The following is a 20418-nucleotide window of genomic DNA, read 5'->3' on the forward strand; positions in this document are numbered from 1 at the left end:
GAATAATTCTGGACATCCTGGAAGGAGATGCCCACCCTCTCTGTGGCAGGAAGGAAAGCTATACCTTGCATAGCTGAAATACACACACACACACACACACACACTCATGCATACACATGTGGGCGCACGTTTGTGCGTGCACACACATACAGTATTCATAGGTCTGACGTTGAAATATCAGCTATTTTGTTAGCATCCTGAATATTCGATCAGGAAAAAATAAAAAGCTTTTTTTCCATGACAACGGTTTTCACGTAAACATGGTGAACGTTCCTAAAACCCGTCAGACTTTCTGTAAGAAGTATGGCAGGCACCAATCCCTCAGAACAGGAAGGGCAAGGACTCTGTGTGCCCAGGGAAAGCAGCATTATAACAAAAAGCAGAGTGGCTACGGTGGGCAGACTAAACGGATTTTCCAGAAAAAGCCTAAAATTACCAAGAAGATTGTGCTGAGGTTTGAATGCATTGAGCCCAACTGCAGGTCTAGGAGAAAGCTGGCTCTTAAGAGATGCAAACATCCTGAACTGGGAAAAGATAAGAAGAGAAAGGACCAAGTGATCCAGTTCTCAGCTTCGTATCCTGTTTCATTCCAAAGACAATAAAGTCTTGAGATTATGTTTTTTTTTAAAAAAAAAAAAAAGATGAAAAGATTGTAAAAAAATACTTCAGCTAAAATCTTATTCAAACTTTGCAAATATATAACTGTCTGTTCTCTGTATAATAATGTGAAAACGATGATGGTTTTGTACTGTTGACCACATGAAACATACAGCACCAAAGTTTCTGAAGTGAAATGGAAATTGTATCATTATTTCTGCTTTTCAGAGTTTTAATGGTTCAGTAAAGGGCGATGACAGACTCTCCAAATCTCAGCACGTCGAAAAATTCTTTCTTCCTGAGTAGCAAAGCCCATCTGTTTTTAAACTGTGAGGGAGCTGCTGACACTTTATTAAGCTGTTGTTTTGCTTAAATTGCAGTTATTTAAAGTGACACTTCCCTCCACTCCTGCTTTCCAAAGTGCAGTAACCATACCTACTTCTTCTTTGGGAAGCTGCGTGTGGCTGTTCCTCCTTGATTAATACACAGAGTCAATATTTTTGCTTTTTTTAAGGCATCACAGCAAGTGGATGTTTTTCTGGATATTCACTTTTTCTTCCTTTATTTTCCCCCCTCCTCTCCTGCTGTAAGAGTAGATGCACTGACTATTCTATTTCTAGCAGGAGGAAGAAACCCATGTTTGAAGGAAGTCTTGTTTGCTGGTTATTTAAAATGTTCTGATCACAGCCTGTAGCATCTGTGTTGTTAAGCTGGATTTGATTACTTGACTTTTTTTTTTTTAACTTTTTTTTTTTTTTTTGCAGTACGCGGGCCTCTCACTGTTGTGGCCTCTCCCATTGCGGAGCACAGGCTCCGGACGCGCAGGCTCAGTGGCCATGGCTCACGGGCCCAGCTGCTCCGCGGCATGTGGGATCTTCCCGGACTGGGTCACGAACCCGTGTCCCCTGCATCGGCAGGCGGACTCCCAACCACTGCGCCACCAGGGAAGCCCGATTACTTGACTTTTTAGTGAAGAAAGCCCCTTCCTGAAATTTCAGCTCCCTTCTCTTTTTTTCCGGCTTCCTGGTTTTCCTGCAGATCAATCCACCTTGATCTGGGCTGTAACTTCCATCCTCTCCTCCCCTCCCTATGGGGATGAACATTTCATACACAGCGAGAGGTGCTTTAAATGTCATGGTGTGTCTGACCTGGATCTCAAAGGTCAGACACACACGTCTGTTAGAAACAGTTTTCCAAGGAATCATCAGATTCTAGAGTTGGAGTCCCAGTTTCATGTTCTTGGTACTTATTCATGTGTTCTTATTTTACATATTTTCTCAGTTTACTTCTAGCCACTGTATTCAGAAGAAAAATAAGAGATGTCAAAGTGGAGTGGCCTTGAGAAGATCAGAGAAGATAAGTCCTCTGCATCTCTGGATGTTTGGAGACTTTGTTTCTCTCCCTTTCTTGAGCTTCCTTATTTCCTTTTCATTTATCTACTAGTCAAAGCCCACACTCACTGTGCTGGTGGTGGAGACCTTACCCAAGGGGGCGATTAGGGATGCTACAGGTAAAAGGATGAAGAGGAAGGACGTGAAGGCAGAGTTCTGGGAATCTGGGCATGTGAAGGGTGAAACTGGGCGTCTGGGACAGAACCCAGGAAATCTCATGGAGCAGAAGACACAGATTTCCAAGAGAATGAAACCCTTGTTGCACAGAGTTAAATCCCCTGAGTGTGTTTGGGGGTGTGAGAGTGAGTGCGAGCAAGGTACTAGAATTCAATAGTACAAAAGAGCAGGGAAGACTGTCACCCGGAGAAACCAGGGGCCAGCAAAGTGAAAAGCCCCCAGACACAACTGTGTCGACTTGGAAAAAAAAAAGCAGAACCTAAAAGTTGAGAATTGTGTTTTATTTGGCAGACAAAACTGAGGACTTAAGCCTGGGACGCAGTATCTCAGATCACTCTGAGGGACTGCTCCAAAGAGTTAAGAGAGGGAGCCAGGATACACAGGAGTTTCTATAACAAAGACCAGGTAGTCGGAACATCAAAAGGTTACTGCTAATTAAGGAAGAACAGACATCTCAAGTTAAGGAATTTAGCGCTTTTCTGTGTATGGGAAGATGCAAGAGTCTGGGCTCACTGAAGTCATTCCTGTGACATGCACCTCAGCTATCTGGGGCCAGTATCCTGTGCTTTCCCATCCTAAGTCTCCTCAGGGGGCACTACTGGGGGTGGCTGCAGCGGCTGACTGCTTTAGATGCTGGGCAGCCTGATTTCATCCTGAGTTCCCTCGGGGCTCACCATCGGGAAGGCTGTCATGTGATGGCTTGATGGCTGCAACCTCCTTTGCTTACTGATATAGCAGGCAATAGATTTCATTCACAAACCAGACCAATGGACTTCTTATTGTTTATTCCTAATTATCATGAAGCCCCAATAACTCTTAGATATAGTCTGTCAGATCTACCTTGTCACAGGTTTTACTTGTCTGCAATGGAACATTCTACACACGATTGGCTCCTGCGTGTGTTGAGAGGTGTGCAGAGTCTCCCAAACGTGTGGACCCCAGGGAAGATGTACTTTGCAGGCTCAGGGTCCAATGGCAAGAAGACCCCCAGACCTCTGCCCACACGTGCTATCCTCCTGGGCCTCCCTCTGGGAAGAGATGGGATGAAGAGAAGGGAAAGGCGGAGGTTGGGTGGGTGCACGGTGGAGGAGGCAAGCCCCCACATTCCCTCTTTTGACCCAACCTCCCAGACTTTCTGAAATGACTCTAGCCAGGTTATCCACAGGGCAAGGCTTAGCAAGAGCTGAAAGGACATTCTTGTTACACGTTCAATCTCTCCTCTCGGCTTTGGCTGCAACTCCATTCATCTGGGCTACTGTAGACTCAGAGACTTGTTATATAAATATAACGGGAGACAACAGGTTGGTATAAAAGGCTTTCTGACAAAGTACAAATGCTGGAATCAGCTCTACTCTATTTTAATGGGGAAATGAGAACTGAAGACACTGCTTGGACAGAAACGGGGAGAAAAGACAAGCTAGAGATTCTAGGGATCTCAGTTAAACTTCAGGGATTTAACTATTTTCTCTTCATCTGGACTGGCTTATTGAAGTTCAAGGCAAAAAGTGACATTAAAGTTCCGCTAGTTCAATACAGTCATTCCACAAGGGAGAATCGCTGCCCCCAGGGGTTTAACGCCTTGTCAAGGGTCATCAGGCTGGTCCATAGTGGAAGCGAGTCTAGGACTAGGTCTCCTGATTTCCAATCCTGACTTTTTTTAAATTGCAACAGGTTATTTCCAATGTCCACAAGGACAATGAAAACTGTGGGCCAGTTTCCCTGCCAAAGCTCCGTACAGAGAGTAACTTAGCAGAGATGAGAGGGTGGAGGGTAATGATTTGGGAAGCTTTAAACAAGGATTGGAGATCATCATCTGTCATCAGCTGTCTCCTACTTCTACCTTGCCCTGTGAATCCTACCCAGGATCCTGCATCTGCAACTCCGCAGGGGGCTTAATGGGACCTTATTTGCAAACTTTCAAGTTTTCATTGCTTTAATTCAGGTCTAAACTTGATTAATTCTAGTTGGATTTTAAAAAAATTCTGATTTTGTATGAACAATTGTATTCTGCCTTGTCTTCCCCGTTCCTCTTTTTTCCAAGTTTCCTCTGTTAGGTTCCATTTTTCAAATTCAGATGGCGTCCATTGTTTTTGAACTTTTCCCAAGCCTTTTATCCTCCCCTATCTCTGTTGAGTTGCAGAGCCTCAAAACTTGACATAAAATGAACGGGGACCAGACTGCCATGGAAAGTGTGGAGAAGTTGCCCTTTCAGGTCAACATGTGTTCTTTGTTGGGTAATGGACACCGCTGAAGTGAGAACCCCGATATGGAAGGACCTCAGCAGTATTCTGTCATGTCATCTGTGGCAATTAGCGGTCTGTGCCTAAGTCTCTTCATCTAAGAATGGTAATAGCTGCAAATTTGATATTGAACTCACAGTGTTGTGAAAATAAAAAGTAGGTACTAAAACATGGTCATAGGTTTAAAAGTGCTGTACAGATATTAGATACTGTGTAACTGGACCCTGCATTTTCATTCTTTGAGAATCTCAAAGTTCTGCTGAAAAACAGGTAAATTTATATTTTATTTTAGAAAACAAGTTAATTTTTTCAAAAGAACTCATGTTCTTTAAAAATGAGATATCTACTCATTTCAGGCAGAGGAGAATGGTTCTTTTTTAGAATTCTCTAGTAATCCTGTGCTCCCTCAGAAAAGAATCACGTGTTGCAGTACTGGGTATTGCTCCGTGTCCCTCTGGATGCCGCAGCGTATCGAGTAAATTGGTAGAGTGTCATGGAATAGATACATGGCCGATTGGCTGGACTACAAATGAGAGGATAAACAAGCTGCTCTCAGTCTTCACTGGCCATTCCTTCCGGGAGCTCCCATTATGGGGCCATTTTAATGAGTCGCTCAAACCAGGGGACACGGTAGAGTAGGCAGCTGCAATTTGTGCCTCAGAAACATACCACTATTTTTAAATCGAAGTACAGTTGATTTACAACATTGTGTTAGTTTCAGGTGTACAGCAAAGTGATTCAGTTATATTTATATTCTTTTTCAGATTCTTTTCCATTATAGTTCTTTACAAGATTTTGAATATAGTCCCCTGTGGTATACAGTAGGTCCTTGTTATTTATCTATTTATATACAGTGGTGTATATCTGTTAATCCAAAACTCCTAATTTGTCTCTCCCTCCTATCTTTCCCCTTCTGTAACCATAAATTTGTTTTCTATATCTGTGAGTCTGATTCTGTTTTGTAAATAAGTTCATTAATATATCTTTTTAAGATTGCAAATATAAGTGATATCATATGGTATTTGTCTTTGCCTGACTTACTTCACTTAGTATGGTAATCTCTAGGTCCATCCATGTTGCTGCAAATGGCATTATTTCATTATTTTTTATGGCTGAGTAATATTTCATTGTACATATATACCACATCTTCTTTATCCATTCATCTGTTGATGGACACTTAGGTTGCTTCCATGTCCTGGACATTATAAATAGTGCTGCTATGAACATGGTGGTGCATGTATCTTTTTGAATTAGAGTGTTTTTCTTTTCTGGATATATGAGGAGGAGTGGGATTGCTGGATCATATGGTAGTTCTATTTTTAGTTTTTAAGGAACCTCCACACTGTTCTCCATAGTGGCTGTACCAATTTACATTCCCACCAATAGTGTAGGAGGGTTCCCTTTTCTCCACACCCTCTCCAGCATTTATTATTTGTAGACGTTTTGATGATGGCCATTCTGACTGGTAAAAACATACCACTTTTGGATCACCACACTCAAAAACATTTCCAGGTTGTATGGGGATCATGTGATTTCAGAGGTGATAGAATCCTCAGCTCACATCCAATCCACTTTCATTTTAAAGTGGGGAAGACTGAGGTGTGGAGAGACTCAGAGCCCCATGTAGACGACAGAGCCTGTTGTCCTGACACCTGAGCCCATTTCCTGAGCTCTGTTCTGCTGATTTAAGGAGATGGTTGTAGCCTCTAGTCTGGGGATACAGGAAGATGATCCAGAGCAGTGGCTCTTAACCAGGGGATTGTTCACCTTCAGCGGATATCTGGTAACGTCTGAAGACATTTTATTTGTCATGATTGGATGGGGGAGTTAGTGATTCAGGGCCAGGGATGCTGCTCAACATCCTACAATGCACCGGACAGCCCCACAACAAAGCATTATCCAGCTCAGAGTGCCAGTAGTGCTGAGGTTGAGAAACCCTTTTCTAGAGAAGTTAACTTTGGAGCTGGGAATACTTGGATTCAAACCCTGGATCTGCTATTCTCTATCTTTCGGGGGAGGTTAATCAACCTCCCTGTGCCTTGGGTTCCTCATCTGTAAAATGGGCATCCTGATAGTGCCCATTGCATAGGATTGTCACGAGGGTTAAATAAGATGCTGCATGTAAAATACAGGGAGTCACACACAGTTGGCGCTCAATAAATGGTACCTACTGATGTTATTACACCTGCAAAACTAAATTGTCAGACTTAGATAACTACATGCATATGAGTAAAATCTAGTAAGGCTTTTGTGGTGCCCTTTAAGGCATTACAGTTTGGTAGGGCACATGGACCCCTCAGTTCTTCCTCCAGGACCCTAAGGATCCTGGAATGTTGTCTCAATTGCATATTAAGAAATAGTGATACTGACATATACTGAGAGCTTATTCTGTGACAGGGCTTCTTCTAATCCCATCATAGGTATTAGCTCAGTTAACCTACATAACAGTTTCATCAAGCAGGCACAGCTTGAGACTTAAAGAGCTTCCTTAATCCGAACAGCATGTATTTCTTTAAAAATGCAAAGTTCTTAGCCAATATCTTTAAAAATATTGTATCCCTCCCATTTTCCCTATTTCTCCTTCTGAAACGATATTTTAGACATATGTTGGATCTTCTCATTTTATGCTATGTGATTCCTATGCATGCACACACAGGTATATGTATACATATATAGTTTTTTTTGTTTTGTTTTGTTTTACATCTTAATTGGAGTATAATTGCTTTACAATGGTGTGTTAGTTTCTGCTTTAAAACAAAGTGAATCAGTTATACATATACATATGTTCCCATATCTCTTCCCTCTTGCATCTCCCCCTCTCCCACCCTCCCTATCCCACCCTTCTACGTGGTCACAAAGAACCGAACTGATCTGCCTGTGCTATGTGGCTGCTTCTCACTATCTATTTTACGTTTGGTAGTGTATATATGTCCATGCCACTCTCTCACTTTGTCATAGCTTACACTTCCCCCTCCCCATATCCTCAAGTCCATTCTCTAGTAGGTCTGTGTCTTTATTCCTGTCCTGCCCCTAGGCTCTTCAGAACCATTTTTGTTTGTTTGTTTTTTTAGATTCCATATATATGTGTTAGCATACAGTATTTGTTTTTCTCTTTCTGACTTACTTTACTCTGTATGACAGTCTCTGGGTCCATCCACCTCACTATAAATAACTCAATTTCGTTTCTTTTTATGGTTGAGTAATATTCCATTGTATATATGTACCACACCTTCTTTATCCATTCATCTGATGATGGACACTTAGGTTGTTTCCTTCTCCTGGCTATTGTAAATAGAGCTGCAACGAACATTTTGGTACATGACTCTTTTTGAATTACGGTTTTCTCAGGGTATATGCCCAGTAGTGGGATTGCTGGGTCATATGGTAGTTCTCTTTGTAGTTTTTTAAGGAACCTCCATACTGTGCTCCATAGTGGCTGTACCAATTCACATTCCCACCAGCAATGCAAGAGTGTTCACTTTTCTCCACACTCTCTCCAGCGTTTATTGTTTGTAGATTTTTTGATGATGGCCATTCTGACTGGTGTGAGATGATATCTCATTGTAGTTTTGATTTGCATTTCTCTAATGATTAATGATGAAAAGCATTTCTTCATGTGTCTGTTGGCGGTCTGTATATCTTCTTTGGACAAATGTCTATTTAGGTCTTCTGCCCATTTTTGGATTGGGTTGTTTGTTTCTTGTTATTGAGCTGCATGAGCTGCTTGTAAATGTTGGAGATTAATCCTTTGTCAGTTTCTTCATTTGCAAATATTTTCTCCCATTCTGAGGGTTGTCTTTTGGTCTTGTTTATAGTTTTCTTTGCTGTGCAAAAGCTTTGAAGTTTCATTAGGTTCCATTTGTTTATTTTTGTTTTTATTTCCATTTCTCTAGGAAGTGGGTCAAAAAGGATCTTGCTGTGATTTATGTCATAGAGTGTTCTGTCTATGCTTTCCTCTAAGAGTTTGATAGTTTCTGGCCTTACATTGAGGTCATTAATCCATTTTGAGCTTATTTTTGTGTATGGTGTTAGGGAGTGTTCTAATCTCATACTCATAAATGTACCTGTCCAGTTTTCCCAGCACCACTTATTGAAGAGGCTGTCCTTTCTCCACTGTACATTCCTGCCTCCTTTATCAAAGATAAGGTGACCATATGTGCATGGGTTTATCTCTGGGCTTTCTACCCTGTTCCATTGATCTATCTTTCTGTTTTTGTGCCAGTACCATACTGTCTTGATTACTGTAGCTTTGTAGTATAGTCTCAAGTCAGGGAGCCTGATTCCTCCAGCTCCATTTTTCATTCTCAAGATTGCTTTGGCTATTCGGGGTCTTTTCTGTTTCCATACAAATTGTGAAATTTTTTGTTCTAGTTCTGTGAAAAATGCCAGTGGTAGTTTGATAGGGATTGCATTGAATCTGTAGATTGCTTTGGGTAGTAGAGTCATTTTCACAATGTTGATTCTTCCAATCCAATAACATGGTATATCTCTCCATCTATTTGTATCATCTTTAATTTCTTTCATCAGTGTCTTATAATTTTCTGCATACAGGTCTTTTGTCTCCTTAGGTAGGTTTATTCCTATATATTTTATTCTTTTTGTTGCAATGGTAAATGGGAGTGTTTTCTTGATTTCACTTTCAGATTTTTCATCATTAGTGTTAGGAATGCCAGAGATTTCTGTGCATTAATTTTGTATCCTGCTACTTTACCAAATTCATTGATTAGCTCTAGTAGTTTTCTGGTAGCATCTTTAGGATTCTCTATGTATAGTATCATGTCATCTGCAAACAGTGACAGCTTTATTTCTTCTTTTCTGATTTGGATTCCTTTTATTTCCTTTTCTTCTCTGATTGCTGTGGCTAAAACTTCCAAAACTATGTTGTATAAGAGTGGTGAGAGTGGACAACCTTGTCTTGTTCCTGATCTTAGTGGAAATGGTTTCAGTTTTTCACCATTGAGGACGATGTTTGCTGTGGGTTTGTCATATATGGCCTTTGTTATGTTGAGGAAAGTTCCCTCTATGCCCACTTTCTGGAGGGTTTTTATCATAAAGGGTGCTGAATTTTGTCGAAAGCTTTCTCTGCATCAATTGAGATGACCATATGGTTTTTCTTCTTCAATTTTTAATATGGTGTATCACAATGATTGATTTGTGCATATTGAAGAATCCTTGCATTCCTGGGATCAACCCCACTTGATCATGGAGTATAATCCTTTTAATGTGCTGTTGGATTCTGTTTGCTAGTATTATGTTGAGGATTTTTGCATCTATGTTCATCAGTGATATTGCCCTGTAGTTTTCTTTCTTTGTGACATCCTTGCCTGGTTTTGGTATCAGGGTGATGGTGGCCTCATAGAATGAGTTTGGGAGTGTTCCTCCCTCTGCTATATTTTGGAAGAGTTTGAGAAGGATAGGTGTTAACTCTTCTCTAAATGTGTGATAGAATTTGCCTGTGAAGCCATCTGGTCTTGGGCTTTTGTTTGTTGGAAGATTTTTAATCACAGTTTCACTTTCAGTGCTTGTGATTGGTTTGTTCATATTTTCTATTTCTTCCTGATTCAGCCTTGGCACGTTGTGCATTTCTAAGAATTTGTCCATTTCTTCCAGGTTGTCCATTTTATTGGCATAGAGTTGCTTGTGGTAATCTCTCATGATCTTTTGTATTTCTTCAGTGTCAGTTGTTACTTCTCCTTTTTCATTTCTAATTCTATTGATTTGAGTCTTCTCCCTTTTTTTCTTGATGAGTCTGGCTAATGGTTTATCAATTTTGTTTATCTTTTCAAAGAACCAGATTTTGATTTTATTGATCTTTGCTATCATTTCCTTCATTTCTTTTTCATTTATTTCTGATCTGATCTTTATGATTTCTTCCTTCTGCTGACTTTAGGATTTTTTGTTCTTCTTTCTCTAATTGCTTTAGGTGCAAGGTTAGGTTGTTTATTCAAGATGTTTCCTGTTTCTTAAGGTAGGATTGTATTGCTGTAAACTTCCCTCTTAGGACTGTTTTTGCTGCATCCCATAGGTTTTGGCTCATCGTGTCTCCATTGTCATTTGTTTCTAGGTATTTTTTTATTTACTCTTTGATTTCCTCAGTGATCACTTCGTTATTAAGTAGTGTATTGTTTAGCCTCCATTTGTTTGTATTTTTTACAGATCTCTTCCTGTAATTGATATCTAGTCTCATAGCATTGTAGTTGGAAAAGATACTTGATACAATTTCAATTTTCTTAAATTTACCAAGGCTTGATTTGTGACCCAAGATATGATCTATCCTGGAGAACATTCCATGAGCACTTGAGAAAAATGTGTATTCTGTTGTTTTTGGATGGAATGTCCTATAAATATCAATTAAGTCCATCTTGTTTAATGTATCATTTAAAGCTTGTGTTTCCTTATTTATTTTCATTTTGGATGATCTGTCCATTGGTGAAAGTGGGGTGTTAAAGTCCCCTACTATGAATGTGTTACTGTCGATTTCCCTTTTTATGGCTGTTAGTATTTGCCTTCTGTATTGAGGTGCTCCTATGTTGGGTGCATAAATATTTATAATTGTTATATCTTCTTCTTGGATCGATCCCTTGATCATTATGTAGTGTCCTTCTTTGTCTCTTCTAATAATCTTTATTTTAAAGTCTATTTTGTCTGATATGAGAATTGCTACTCCAGCTTTCTTTTGGTTTCCATTTGCATGGAATATCTTTATCCATCCCCTCACTTTCAGTCTGTATGTGTCTCTAGGTCTGAAGTGGGTCTCTTGTAGACAGCATATTTATGGGTCTTGTTTTTGTATCCATTCAGCCAGTTTGTGTCTTTTGGTGGGAGCATTTAATCCATTTACATTTAAGGTAATTATCGATATGTATGTTCCTATTACCATTTTCATAATTGTTTTGGGTTTGTTATTATAGGTCTTTTCCTTCTCTTGTGTTTCTTGCCTAGAGAAGATCATTTAACATTTGTTGTAAAGCTGGTTTGGTGGTGCTGAACTCTCTCAGCTTTTTCTTATCTGTAAAGGTTTTAATTTCTCCATCAAATCTGAATGAGATCCTTGCTGCGTAGAGTAATCTTGGTTGTAGGTTTTTCTCCTTCATCACTTTAAATATGTCCTGCAAGTCCCTTCTGGCTTGCAGAGTTTCTGCTTAAAGATCAGCTGTTAACCTTATGGGGATTCCCTTGTGTGTTATTTGTTGTTTTTCCCTTGCTTCTTTTAACATGTTTCCTTTGTATTTAATATTTGACAGTTTGATTAATATGTGTCTTGGCATGTTTCTCCTTGGATTTATCCTGTATGGGATTCTCTGTGCTTCCTGGACTTGATTAACTATTTCCTTTCCCATATTAGGGAAGTTTTCAACTATAATCTCTTCAAATATTTTCTCAGTCCCTTTCTTTTTCTCTTCTTCTTCTTCTGGAACCCCTATTATTCGAATATTGGTGTGTTTAATGTTGTCCCAGAGGTCTCTAAGACTGTCCTCCGTTCTTTTCATTCTTTTTTCTTTATTCTGCTCTGCAGTAGTTATTTCCACTATTTTATCTTCCAGGTCACTTATCCGTTCTTCTGCCTCAGTTATTCTGCTATTCATCCCTTCCAGAGTATTTTTAATTTCATTTATTGTGTTGTTCATCATTGCTTGTTTCATCTTTAGTTCTTCTAGGTCCTTGTTAAATGTTTCTTGCATTTTCTTTATTCTATTTCCAAGATTTTGGATCATCTTTACTATCATTATTCTGAATTCTTTTTCAGGTAGACTGCCTATTTCCTCTTCACTTGTTAGGTCTGGTGGGTTTTTATCTTGCTCCTTCATCTGCTATGTGTTTTTCTGTCTTCTCATTTTGCTTATCTTACTGTGTTTAGGGTTTCCTTTTTGCAAGCTGCAGGTTCGTAGTTCCCATTGTTTTTGGTGTCAGTCCCTAGTGGCCAAAGTTGGTTCAGTGGGTTGTGTAGGCTTCTGGTGGAGTGGACTAGTGCCTGTGTTCGGATGGATGAGGCTGGATCTTGTGTTTCTCGTGGGCAGGTTCACGTCTGGTGGTGTGTTTTGGGGTGTCTGTGGCCTTATTATGATTTTAGGCAGCCTCTCTGCTAATGGGTGGGGTTGTGTTCTTGTCTTGCTAGTTGTTTGGCATAGGGTGTCCAGCACTGTAGATTGCTGGTTGTTGAGTGAAGCTGGGTGTTGGTGTTGAGAGGGAGATCTCTGGGAGGTTTTTGCCATTTGATATTACGTGGAGCTGGGAGGTCTCTTGTGGACCAGTGTCCTGAAGTTGGCTCTCCCAGCTCAGAGGCACAGCACTGAGTGCTGGCTGTAGCACCAAGAGCCTTTCATCCACAGAGCTCAGAATCAAAGGGGGGAAAAGTAGAAAGAAGGAAAGAAAGAAAGAAAGAAAGGGGATAAAAGAAAATAAAATAAAGTAAGGCAAAATAAAATAAAGTTATTAAAATAAAAAAATAATTATTGAGAAAAAAACTTTTTAAAAAAATTAAAAACAAAAAACAGATGGATAGAATCCTAGGACAAATGGAGAAAGCAAAGCTATACAGACAAAATCTCACACAGAAGCATACACATACACACTCACAAAAAGAGGAAAAGGGGAAAAAATAAATCTTGCTCTTAAAGTCCACCTCCTCAATTTGGGGTGATTCGTTGTCTATTCATGTATTCCACAGATGCAGAGTACATCAAGTTGATTGTGGAGATTTAATCCGCTGCTCCTGAGGCTGCTGGGAGAGATTTCCCTTTCTCTTCTTTGTTCTCACAACTCCCAGGGGCTCAGCTTTGGATTTGGCCCCGCCTCTGTGTGTAGGTCGCCGGAGGGCATCTGTTCTTTGCTCAGACAGGACGGGGTTAAAGGAGCCGCTGATTTGGGGGCTCTGGCTCACTCAGGCCAGGGGGAGGGAGGGGCACGGAGTGCGGGGTGAACCTGCAGTGGCAGAGGCTGGCGTGACGTTGCACCAGCCTGAGGCGTGCCATGCGTTCTCCCGGGGGAGTTGTCCCTGGATCCCGGGAACCTGGCAGTGGCGGGCTGCACAGGCTCCCAGGAAGGGGGGTGTGGATGGTGACCTGTGCTCACACACAGGCTTCTTGGTGGCGGCAGCAGCAGCCTTAGCGTCTCCTGCCCGTCTCTGTGGTCCATGCTTTTAGCCGCGGCTCACGCCCGTCTCTGGAGCTCCTTTAAGCAGCGCTCTTAATCCCCTCTCCTTGTGCACCAGGAAACAAAGAGGGAAGAAAAAGTCTCTTGCCTCTTCGGCAGCTCCAGACCTTTTCCCGGACTCCCTCACGGCTAGCCGTGGTGCACTAACCCCTTAAGGCTGTGTTCACGCTGCCAACCCCAGTCCTCTCCCTGCGCTCCGACGGAAGCCCGAGCCTCAGCTCCCAGCCCCGCCTGCCCTGGCGGGTGAGCAGACAAGCCTCTCGGGCTGGTGAGTGCCGGTTGGCACCGATCCTCTGTGCGGGAATCTCTTCGCTTTGCCCTCTGCACCCCTGTTGCTATGCTCTCCTCCACGGCTCCGAAGCTCCCCCTCTCTGCCACCCGCAGTCTCTGCCAGTGGAGGGGCTCCTAGTATGTGGAAACCTTTCCTCCTTCCCAGCTCCCTCCCACTGGTGCAGGTCCCATCCCTATTCTTTTGTCTTTGTTTTTTCTTTTCTTCTTTTGCCCTACCAAGGTACGTGAGGAGTTTCTTGCTTTTTGGGAGGTCTGAGGTCTTCTGCCAGCATTCAGTAGGTGTTCTGTAGGAGATGTTCCACATGTAGATGTATTTCTGATGTATCCATGGGGAGGAAGGTGATCTCTGCATCTTACTCTTCCGGCGTCTTCTACATATATAGTTTTAACTTTATTTTTGTTGAAGTAATACATATGTAATGCTTAAAAGTCAAATGGTTCTAAAAGACTTATGACCAGATAGAATAGTCCCTGGCTCACACTGGATTCCAACTCCCAGACACAACTGTTTTCAACTCTTTTGTTTGCTTCTTCTGACATTCACCTCTGTATTACTACAACATGCTGATGTTATTATTGATTTTTCAGATTTGGATATCATCTACTGATTTTTTACTACAGAAGATGAGGAATTAGCTCTCATTTACACCTTCTTTGTCATCACTCCCCTTTCTTCCATTATCTTTCAACCTCATCATGGAAAATTTTCTTTTTACCATCATATTTTTATTTTCCAAGAGATTATTTTTGTTCTTCAGTTGTTCCTTTTTAAATTGTCTCCTGTTTTTGTTTAATGTATGTGCTGTCTTCTCTTATAACTCTGAAGATATTATACTTTTTTTTTGCTTCTTTTTTCTGTTTCTTCTAAGTATTGCCTATGTTTCCTCAGAGCCTCCTTACTTTTCTTTTCACTTCTTTCTTTTCTTTTTCTTTTCAGTACATAGAGCTTCCAGTGAACTTTATTTTTTTTTTATTTTTGGCTGCGTCAGGTCTTAGTTGTGGTACTCAGGATCTATCGATGTGGTGCGGACTCTTCATTGTGGTGCGCAGGCTTCTCTCTAGTGGTGGCACTCAGGCTTCTCTCTCTAGTTGTGGTGCACGGGTTCCAGAGCTCATGGGCTCTGTAGTTTGCAGCCTGCGGGCTCTCTCATTGAGGTACACGAGTTCAGTAATTGTGGCCAGTGGGCTTAGTTGCCCTGTAGCATGTGGGATCTTAGTTCCCCAACCAGGGATTGCACCCACGTCCCCTGCATTGGAAGACAGACCACTAGACCACTGGACCACTAGGAAAGTCCCCCAATCAACTTATTAATCCTCACTCTTAATATGAAGCTAGCTAAAAAATTACCAGGCATTGGAGGAAAGTATTTTATATTAAAAATAGATGTTTTCTTTGGAGCTGTTCGGTCTCCCAAAGGGGATGTCCTGCACTTGACTGTCTGAGGGGTAGACAGTGGCTGCCGATGTTCTCAAACTCAAATGCAGAAAGTGTCCAGGGCTCATCTTGCAATTTGCAGAATTTTGCTGACTCGTCAGTTTTTAGCGTGGTCCTTGTCTATGATAGAGGTGAATTTTGCTGAGTCCAGAGTCTGTCTAGCTCAACTTCTCCTCAGAGTTTTCTGCTACGGAATGAGAGGGGAACTGGTCCCAACCTTTTCTCATTCAGTCTTTCAGCCAGTTCTGTTTGGAGTTCTACATGCACCCCTGCCCTCAGAGGTACCAGATCTTTGCAGCATGAATCAGCCTGCTTTCCAGCCTTGCCATTTTAGGTTTGCCAGTTTAGGTTTTAGCTTTTTCTGGGCTAAATGTTAACTACTAACATTTTATTACCGCACTGCTCTCCCATTCTGTCTGTGCTTTGAGTTTCCGCTTTCTTTTTTTTTTTTTTTTTTGGCTGCACCTTGTGGCATGTGGGATCTTAACTCCTTGATCAGGGATCAAACCCATGTCCCCTCCAGTGGAAGTGCTGAGTCTTAACCACTGAACCGCCACGGAAGTTCCTCTGCATTCTTTTTACCACCACCACTTTAGGGGAAATTTCATGAAGGAGGGTGATAAATGTTTATATTGAAGGTGCCATGTTTAACTAGGAACCCCCTTTAAGGAATAACTCTTTGTCTCTCTCTGTGCTACATTCTGGATAATTTGTTTAGATCTAGAGCTTTCAGTTGGCTAATCTGTTTTGTCTAATCTGCTTCAGTTTTGTCTAATCTGCTATTTTACCTGACCACTGAGTTTTAAGTTTTAATTGACATGTTTTTCTCCTCTAGATGTCCTATTTTAACTGTTAGAAAAATCTGCCTCTTTTTCCTCATGTTTTCTTGTTCTTTCATTATGATTATTTTTTGATCTTTGTTATTCTTTTTAACAGATGAACTTAAAATCTCTTAAAGATTCTTCTAACCTCTCAAGCCCTTGACTGGGCTACTTCTGTTTTCTTTCTTTTCTTTCTTCTGTTTTGGTGATCATTGAATCCCATTATGGTGAACCATTTCCTCTTCGGTTTTTTAATTTTGATAATGAGCTCATCTTTAGTGGAGATTTCTTTCTTTCTGTAGGAAGCCCATATGCCCTGAGTTATATAAACGTCTCTACAGAGGGTTTTTGCATCTGCTTCTGCTGGGAACCACAGGGGTTCACTTACCTGGGATTTTTTGTTGTTATTTGTTGAGATCCCTGTATTATGTGGATAGCATAAATTCATACTCCACATCTATGTTGTGTACAAAATTACTGTTTTGATATCTCATAGGAGACGTTAATATTGTTTTCCATACAGATCCCCAGGCAGAGAGAAGTCTCTTCCACCTTCTTGGGCCAGTAGGAAGATAGTCCTTTTTGCTGTTTGTGCTGGTTATTCAGCTGCGGGATCTCAGCCTTCGCCCTGCTCCTTCTACACTATATTTTCTGATGCCAGGGCTGGGATTCTGCAAATCATATTTCCCTTCTGCCATCTTCCTCTCTTTCAGCTTTTGCCAATAAGGGGCTCAGAGTGAGAGTGGGAGGCAGAAGGAGAGAGAATAGACTTCCTGTTTGCTCACTACTCCTGAAGCATCACCTTGGCAATGGTTCATCATCCCAGTGATGGCAGTGGTTCTAGCTTCTAGCTTCTTCTCACACCACCAGTGTCAGCATTACCCCAAGAAACACCAATACCAGCTGGGTTGCACACCTTAGAGCTCTGAATCTTAGGTCTGCACGATCTCTCCTCCAAAGTTCTACATTCTAATAACTCACTCCTGGACAAGAACATATGGGTCCAGATCAATAACCATGTGTTAAACAGCTTCTAAGATGGTTCCCAACCATCTCTGTCTCCTGGTCTTCATAGCCTTGTGTAAATCCCACCCCTTGAGCATGACCTGAACCTAATAAACAGACAGAATGTAGCAAAAATGATGGGATGCCTCTTCTGAGGTTGGTTACAAAAGGTTCTGGCTTTCATTATGCCTACCCTCTCTCACTGTTTTGTTTGCTTGGTCTGATGGGAGCTTGTTGCCATGTTGCGAGCTGCCCTATAGGGAGACTCAGTGGCGAGGATCTGAGAGAGACCTCTGACCAGTATTCAGCAATGAACTGAGGCCTTCAGGCCAACAGCTTGTGAGGAATGAAATATTCCCAACAGCCACATGAGTGAGCTTGGAAGCAAACCCACCCCTGGTTGACACCCTGATTTCAGCCTGGTCTTTCAGACCCTGAGTCTGAGGGCCCTGCTAAGCCACATTCAGTTTCCTGACCTACAGAAACTGTGAGATAATAAATGTTTGTTGTTTTAAGCTGAGAGGCTTTGGGGTAATTAGTTACACAGCCATATATAACTAATCTTACTCCATTTCGAATAACAGAATGACTTTATGATGGAGACAGAAGGTCTACAAAGGTGTTGGGTTTATGTAGGGCTAGCAATTTCAGCTACTTCTAGCTCCCCAGGGTCTAAGACCCCACCAGTGTCTCCCCACATGGGCATTAAAACTCTGGCCCTCAGCTGGTAGGGCCCTTGTCCAAACCTGCATTTCTTTGTGTAAGTGCCCTAACAGTTTCTTGCAGCACCAGAAAATTTCCCTTACGTTTGAACTTGACTATGTACTTTTAAAACATTTTGTAATATTTACCCAGGGTTTCTCTGCTTTTGAGGAAGAAATGGACGTCCCCAGGTCTCTCCAATGCCAGAAATCCAACGTCAAGCAGAAGACTCTGGATATTCATACATAAAATCAGGAAGTCTCTGTATTTTAATTCTCAATATTTAAACAGATTGGTCTTTACCAGTTGTTAAAACACAAACTCTAATTCATAATATGAATGATCTCTCAGGATGAATGCCATTAGGGCAATCTGGTAGTTTAATTGCTTGCTCCCTGATGACTTATGACTTGGAACAGCTAGGAAAGTAGGGTATCAAAACAAATACTTGAAGGCCAAGGATAAAAATATGTTAATAATTAGTAACAGCTAGAAGCAAAGTTAATTCTCAGTGGGCCCATAATGCCAGCTATTTAATGCAAATGAACAAATGGCATTTTAATGTAAAGGAATTGAAAGCTAATATTCTAAGTTTCCAAATAAGATCAATAATTCAACAAACAATAATGTTTTGGAGGAAGGAATTTAGAACTAGAGCAATAACTTTAATTCGGAGATAAGTGAAATGCTATGTGAAGTTTATATTTGTGGATCCCGAATTAGACCAAATTAGAGTTAGGTGCACATACACTGGAAGGAAGGGCTCATAAAGATGAAAAGTGCAAGCCATAGCTGATCACAAAGTGATAATATTGGTCTTAGAACACTGGATAATGAAGCAATCTTTTATTTCTTTGAAGGATTATGAGAGGTAATTCTGAATTAAAATGGTGTTGTTTTGGGAGTTCCCTGGTGGTTCAGTGGTTAGGACTCAGCGCTTTCAATGCCGGGGCCCCGGGTTCAATCCCTGGTCAGGGAACTGCAATCCTGCAAGCCATGCGACTCAGCCAAAAACAAAAAATTTATTTTAAATAAAAACTAAATAAAATGGTGTTGTTTTGAATGATTAGATCTTGTGTTTTAGATAAAAGTTTAATAAATGAACAGTGAAACAGCATTCCAATTTCTGGTATTGGGTTGCTCTGGATGCATCATTTTGACTTTAAGGATAAAAACACACCCCTATGTTCAGACTGTATCCTCACTGTGGCCAGGAGTGACAGCATTTTGTGCCTGCTTTGTACAGGATGCTGAAAAAACACCACTCTAACCTGGTAACTTCCATGTGTATAGTACCTTGCAGTCAACAAATGTTTCCCACACTTTCTCTCATTTGATCCTTTAAACAAGCTTGTATGGTAGGTATTCTTAGCCTCATTTGACAGGTGAGGGAATTGAGAAATTATGATTTGCCTGGGGTCGTGCAACTTGCAAATGCAGAATTTTCCCCTGGACCTCAAGCACATCACCATGTCCAGAGCGATTTCTATTGTCCTCCACACTCAGCTCCTTCAGGTGTGTCTGTATTTTTAACTCCATAATGCCTGGCAAAGCCAGATGAGCAGTCTCTTCATTCTGCAGTGGTTTTTGTTGTTGTTGCTGTTTTGGTATTTTTTTTATTTTACTGAAGTATAGTTGATTTACAATGTTGCATTAGTTTAAGGTGTACAGCACAGTGATTCAGTTATACAGGTATATCTTTTCCATTATAGGTTATTACAAGATATTGAGTAGAGTTCCCTGTGCTATATAGTAGGTCCTTGTTGGTTACCTATTTTATATATAGTAGTGTGTGTATGTTAATCCCAAACTCCTAATTTACCTGCCACCACACACACACACACACACACTCACACACACAACGTTTTAAAGTGTGTTGGATCCTCTGGCAGTTCTAGCATCTGTTTGTAGTGTTTTATTTTGAATTTGTTCTTTATCAGACAGAATTCTAATGCAATTTCAATGACAGTGGACTGTAAACACCTTCTTCTGTGGCAGGCTCTGTACTCTTCTGATCTGGGTATTATTTTTTCAGTCCAATTTAAAAAAGAAAACACTTCTCTTGATGTATACCATGGTACAGAAAAATTCCACCCGGTAAATGTTCAACAATGAAACACATCCATATATTCAGTGTTCTGAGCAAGAAACAAAGTTTCCAACACTCCAGAAACCCCTCATGTCCCCTTTCAGTCACCACTCCCTCCAAGGGTAATTCCTGGGCTGACTTCTAACGGCATACATGGGCCTTGCCTGTTTTCATGCTTCTTATACATGAAGTCTCTTGTGTTCATTTGCTCAAAAATATGTTTGGGCGGCTCATCCATGTTGTAGAATGCAGTAGTAGGGTGTTCATTTTCAGTGCTGCACAATATTCCACTGTGTGGAATTTGTTATCTTATTATAATACTGTTATGATTATATATAAAATACTATATTTAATAGAGCATACCTTATTACAATGTTATTATATATAAAATAATATATTGTAATAGACTAGACAACTAATAGAATAGGCAAATATTCTGGAATAGCTCTATTTATCTATTCTACAGTTGACGGGCATTTGGGTGGTTTCCAGTTTGGGACTATTACTAATAGGCCCT

The 20418-nt window shown here is 40.9% G+C and overlaps 1 protein-coding gene across 1 annotated transcript; it reads left to right on the forward strand.

Moving 5' to 3' along the window:
* The first annotated feature begins 260 nt into the window (after positions 1-260).
* On the forward strand, positions 261-602 carry LOC101334420 (large ribosomal subunit protein eL42-like). Its single transcript, XM_019951025.2, has one exon. The coding sequence runs from the start codon at positions 261-263 to the stop codon at positions 600-602; it is 342 nt and encodes a 113-aa protein (XP_019806584.1).
* Positions 603-20418: the final 19816 nt, after the last annotated feature.

The sequence above is a fragment of the Tursiops truncatus genome, chromosome 3 (assembly GCF_011762595.2).
Source record: "Tursiops truncatus isolate mTurTru1 chromosome 3, mTurTru1.mat.Y, whole genome shotgun sequence".
NCBI classification, from domain to species: domain Eukaryota; kingdom Metazoa; phylum Chordata; class Mammalia; order Artiodactyla; family Delphinidae; genus Tursiops; species Tursiops truncatus.

Coding starts and splice junctions, on each gene's coding strand:
- LOC101334420 (XM_019951025.2), top strand. CDS start 261: ATGGTGAACGTTCCTAAAACCCGTCAGACTTTCTGTAAGAAGTATGGC.